The 5,819-nt window shown below is 37.4% G+C and overlaps 1 protein-coding gene across 1 annotated transcript; it reads right to left on the bottom strand.

Moving 5' to 3' along the window:
• Positions 1-2,710: 2,710 nt before the first annotated feature.
• On the bottom strand, positions 2,711-4,933 carry LOC124640878 (peroxisomal biogenesis factor 3). Its single transcript, XM_047178834.1, has 2 exons — positions 4,671-4,933; positions 2,711-4,252 (listed from the first exon to the last, which is right to left on the bottom strand). The coding sequence occupies exon 2, from the start codon at positions 4,028-4,030 to the stop codon at positions 2,909-2,911; it is 1,122 nt and encodes a 373-aa protein (XP_047034790.1). The 5' UTR covers positions 4,031-4,252; positions 4,671-4,933; the 3' UTR covers positions 2,711-2,908.
• Between the last annotated feature and the right edge of the window lie 886 nt (positions 4,934-5,819).

The raw sequence follows: 5,819 nt of genomic DNA, 5'->3' as shown, positions 1-5,819 counted from the left end.
TGGCAGTTGCGGGCCGAGGCTGCGTGCGCAGGTCGCGTCACGCCGCTTGCCGCATATCCACTCTGCATTGACAGGCATACACGGTGCACACACCCATCGCTCCAGGTGGACGTCAGTTCGCGCCTTCACTGACGTTACCCGCTAGGTGAATGATATCCAACTAAAAACTATAACAGTTGTTCTACGCAAGTAGCATCAAAACCACATCGATTGCCGATCACCTGCGCGTCCTGCGTCTCTAACGTCAGATTGCTTATAAATAACAAACGTACGTTATGATAGGCATTGAATTTTATCACCGTTGTAGATTGATCCGGTACGGATAGTGAGAATGTGAAAACAATATTAGGTAGACTTCATTCAATTGAGTAAATATTGACCTAGGTATGGATTCGTTAATTTAAAAGCCAAAAATAAAATGGTTTCAAATCTGATCAATGGCTCTATCATCATCATCCTTAGGAGTTATGGCACTTATAAAAGCTAATTGTCAATTTTCATTCTCCAAAATAAATTATAGTGTAATAAATAATTACATAATAGGTCTGCTTACCCACTTGACTTGACATTTATGTTTGGCTGACCCTCACACTGGTGGTGCCCGCATTTTGCAATATCAGTTGGTAGGAACTTACTCTTAATGTTAAATTGATAATGGGTTCTATATTTAACACACGGTTAAAAAGATAAGAAAAACGATGCCTTTGTTTCACCCTCAAAACCGATCAATGCCTCGTGGTGGGTACAAAAATGTCAAGTCAAGCTCCGTTACTGAACAAAAGCTCGTGATTGCGCAAGGAAGAATGTTCGCTTGCTACTATAAGTCTATAATTATTTTCCAAATGTCTCCTGGTTAACAAATGACATAGTTCGGTCAGCAGTTCTGTGCTACTTAGTTAAATTCCTGGATTCGAAATATAAGCACATGTGTGCGGGGATGGATTCGGCATTCATCAAAATATCCACGGTTGCATAAGACTGCGGCACGGGAGTCCACGAGTGTCGCAATGTTGTTGTATCAGCTGCATTTATTTTTAACAAAAAAGAAGCCGTTTCTTTTTACTGTCACTCAATCGGACAGCAACTGTAAACAATCCAAATTTACGTTTGCGTATTAAAATTGATGAATGTTTCAACGAAATTACGTTACTGCTTAATTAAGCAAGTGTAAGTAATGCCGCACGGTTCGATGGTCTTGGCGCAGTCGATCCGGGGATGGGTGTGTAGCGGGCAGCTAAATTAGTGGGCAGCGGCTGTCATTTAAACATCTGTGGCAGTAGTTACGGATAGTCTGACAATCTGTCTTAAAAAGGGGTATCGCATTGCCTGATGATTGATTGGATTGAGGAGATCACATGGGCATATCGCAGTTGGTCGCATAGCATGGGTAGGTACTCAACCTGAACATAGCTGGGAAAAGGCTAGGTAGATGGAGAAGTTTTCTGGATAATAACCATTATTACATATTATTTAGCTCTTGCTACTTTCATCAACATTCAAATGGTCAAGGAGCTGGTGTTTAAATTGCAGCCCTAGTCTAATGGCCTCTCTATCTGCTGTCGGTTCGTATGTGGGTAGGCACAGATACCTCGCTAATCATTTATATCTTGGCGCCTAGTTGGTTCACTTGTCGCATAGCGCGGCTGCTGTGCACGAGGTCTCGGGTTCAATTTCTGGGTCGGGCCGAATTCGCTCTTTATAACTAACTGGTAACTTCCGCCATCGGGAACAACTTCGCGCTTCCGGATGCAAAGTATAACCAATAGTAAAAAAATCAATAAGTAATAGCCTTTTTTTAGCGACGTTAAAAATCATCAAGTGACCGCTGCTAACCCACAGCGGGAGGGGCCGCTGTGGGTTAGCAGCGGTCAGGGAGTGTCAGACTCTTACTGACTAAAAACCGTCGTGTTCTGTCGTAGGCCTTTTATGTACCAGGGCCGCGGTATCTCTTTCGAACAACCCGCAGCAATAAGTAATAGCCTTCCTCGAACAATTTGGGCGATCAATCAGTAAATTTTACAATTCTTACTTCAATAATAAAAACAAAAACATAGGTATTTCTATTACACACGCGCGGCACTACGATCGCTTATCGTTTTAATAAAATGTTGATAAAACGAATCAAGAAAAAACTGTTTTCTATAAACTTACAATGACTGTAGTCCTTATCAATTCATTAGGTATACGTTCATTTTCAGCAAGCGATAGTACCTGTGTATGCTTGACTTGAATAAGACTGATGAGTGTAGTAAATAGTATTCGACATTTTTAAGGTTCCGTTCCCAAGGAGTAAGACTGGATCTTGTTGCTAAGACTACGCTGTCCTTTTTTTCGTCGTCCATTTCCAGACAGTATCTCAACGCATGAATCGTTATAGTTAGTTAATTTCAGAGATGATAAAGAATATGAAATCTATCATAGAATAAATGTTTTATGAGGCTCCTATACAACAACAGCGATTTTCGCATTGGTTTCATATCTTGGAGTCACGCTTAAACAATCGTTATTCATACCGGTGGCAATAGGCCCGCATACTCGATGCATACGAACTTCGGAATATAATGGATTTTGATAACATTATTTCTCATTGACAATTATGTTTCAATGTCGCGTAGATTAGCCAATTAATAAAGCTTAATTTAGGTATTATACAAATGATGATTGTAAGAAAGGCAGGGTAATACAGACTGGAATAATCAAACATTGTAAATTATTAATCAATTAAAACTTTAATTACTGTCCCCAAAATGCAAGAAATACAAAAAGCTTAACTACCACAATACCTGGACTGAAATAATAATTGTGACATGTCTCTATACTGAAGATGTATTTAGCGATGTGCCGAGGCATTGTTCATTTAGATATTTACAGACCAGTATGTTGGCCATTTACATTCTATAACATAAACCTAAGCACTACTAAATACTTCATAAATGTTTGCACCCAGAAGTTTTAGTTTGTCATTCAGAGTGAGTTGTTGTGTTAACAAATCTGGAATGTTTGTGTTACCCTTGCATGTGTTCTTTGTGATGAGTTCATTTAAAACAGGCAGAAGTTTAACAAAGTGTAATTCTACCTTATTAACATCTACAAAAGTGTCTGGTGTTGCTCCAAGCTTTATAGCCCCATTTGTAATTACATGATCAACATTTAATTCCAATTGGTTCTTGGATGTTGGTGCAGCTTTAGACACAAAGAGGTTGGCAACCTCATCAGTTACAGATGAAAAGCTACGACTAACAGACGACATAGCAATAGATGTGACTTCATCACTTTCTAAAATATCCATTGTCTCTTTGACAATGGTATCTAACTTAGCTCCGCTGACTTCCGCATGGCCTACTAAGTAGTGCACCATTTTCTTCACAGGATCACCACCTGTGGTGTCTGTGCACAATACTGTTTGTATAGACCAGAATATCTGCTCCACATCTTGCAGTGTCATCTTCTTTTTCAAAGATACAGGTTCAAGAACCTTCTTCACAACATTCTCTATCTGTTTCACTAAGTCTTCCACTCCTCCATCCACAAAATGGTGACACAATGACAGGTACTTCGCCTGTAGGTCACCATCCACTAAAGGATCCTCGTCATGGACTGAGTCTCTGTACAGGTAACCACCAATTATGTTGAGCTGCACTCTCAGTATCACTTGTAATATACTTAGAGCATACACAAGGACACATATTCTGGTAAATATCATAATTTTCAACTGTTCCCATAATGCTAATTTGTTTTCTGGATTCTCTTGCAATTTATGGACTATTTCTTCAGTGTTCAATACACTTAAAATACTTTCTGTCACAATTTTAGATAGTGATAAAATGGTTTGATTACAAGTGCGCTCTGTACTCTCAAAGTGTTGTTTCTTACGAGTCATCTCGAAGAATCTTTTTGCTTCTTTTTCTTGCCATTCTCGCAATTTCCTCTGAGCATAGCCTGTCAATAAGTATAATCCGCCAAAAACAGCCCCCGTCACAATGAACTTCCTCTTGTGGCGGCGCAAAAAGTCCTTAATGCCGTCTAACATGTTTGTTTCTTACTAAACTGTATGCTTAATTTATTGGAATATAAGAGGAGCATCTGAACGATACTTAGTTGTGTTCATAAGACGCCTCGTGATGAATGTTGTAGCATCAATGAACCTTTCCACACAGTTCATGATGCACACCTCAGTCTTGGAGTCCAGTCGGTTAGAAGGTCGGCCCATGCAAGTGTCCCAACATGTATCTGTCAGTCCGTGGACGAGAACCTGAAAAGTTACAAATATTTTCTTAATAAGAGGTATTTCATGAGTGTTGCTGATGAGGCCAAGTCATGAAATGCAAGAAATTTAAATAATACAGCAGGGCTCACACAAATTCTACGATAAAAAGACATTTTTATCTGTCCTTGCTATCAATTAGCTTCAAGGCCTCTATTGTGTGAGATAATGAGTCAAGAGAAAAGGCGTGCATGCATTTCGGGTATGGAGCATATATTTCTAACTAAATAAATGAATAAAACATTATTGTAATGAAGTAAAACTGAGTAAGGTTGGGTCAAAGGTCGAGATGACGGCTTGCACAGCCAACTTGGAACAGGTGAACAAAGTAATGTGCTTCATACTTTGTGATATGTGCATATTATACAAAGCATTCCAATTTTTTAGTTTAAAATATATCTCTCACCTGGAAACGTTGCTTCTGCGTTTCAGCAAGGATGAAATTTTCTAACTGTGGATCTTCTATTTGTGTTTCGGTCATAATCAGTGGTTCGGACAATTAATTAATGGCACTTCTAAACAATTAAAGGAATTATTATTGCAACTATTACAGTGTAAATAGCTTACATAAGAAATAATATAAAAAAGTCGGATAAAATAACAGAGAAATTATAATATTCCTATTTTACGGAGAGAAACGTGAATTATTTCGGTATCCAGTATTGCCAAGCTAAACTAATTTGTAAGCGTCAAATAAACACTATTATAAAAATAAAATAAACATTTTATTGATGTTATTATTTATTTTAATTCATAATATTACACTTTTAACACTGTTTGATTATGAATATCTAATATTAAAAGGCAGTTAGGGGTAGATAAAAAAAGACAAAAACTTTATAATGAAATTGTGATTAAAGCTTATTAAGCCACCCTCAGACTATCGTCGCAACTTTTAAGAATTTGAACTATAAATTATCTACACTTAGTTGTAAAATAGGTAAGCCGAGGTCGTAGATTTGGCGCGTGCAAACATGCCGTACTAGGTATGTATTTAAAACCACTTTGACTACATTATTCTACGTTTATCACTAAGCTAAGCATTAATAAGTAATCGCGGTTGTCAACTGCCTCTTAATAGAGGGTCAATGATTTTAAACGATAATTTTAAGTACACAACATTTTTATCAGCAATTGCATATTGACCGTCTACGGAGCGCCTTATATGTGCAGCATGAACTTTTTTCATTCTGGTAATTTACTTATGTAATGTCAACGTGACAAATTTTTGTTATAGAGGTGGAAAAACAGTTTGAAATAAAAATATCGATATGGACTGAATAGTATAAAATATGGTAATTATGTTGTTCACTTTCAAAGTAGGTTTAAGCATATATTCAGATGTGTGATTTTTTAAATGAAAAAAATATTTGCCGTGCAATATGAAATAATAGGCGCCTTCTTAAATTAACAGAATATCATGGATTAAAAATCTGTTTGACATGACTAACCGTCAAGGAAATCGATATTCATGGTATCATCTCTAGTGCCTACATGAGTAGTGATATTTCCATCGATATATATGTACTACGTACTAGATAGAACGTTCCGAACA

This window comes from Helicoverpa zea, chromosome 21 (assembly GCF_022581195.2).
Source record: "Helicoverpa zea isolate HzStark_Cry1AcR chromosome 21, ilHelZeax1.1, whole genome shotgun sequence".
Lineage (NCBI taxonomy): Eukaryota > Metazoa > Arthropoda > Insecta > Lepidoptera > Noctuidae > Helicoverpa > Helicoverpa zea.
This window is presented reverse-complemented; position numbering and strand designations above follow the sequence as displayed.

Coding starts and splice junctions, on each gene's coding strand:
- LOC124640878 (XM_047178834.1), bottom strand. CDS start 4,030: ATGTTAGACGGCATTAAGGACTTTTTGCGCCGCCACAAGAGGAAGTTC.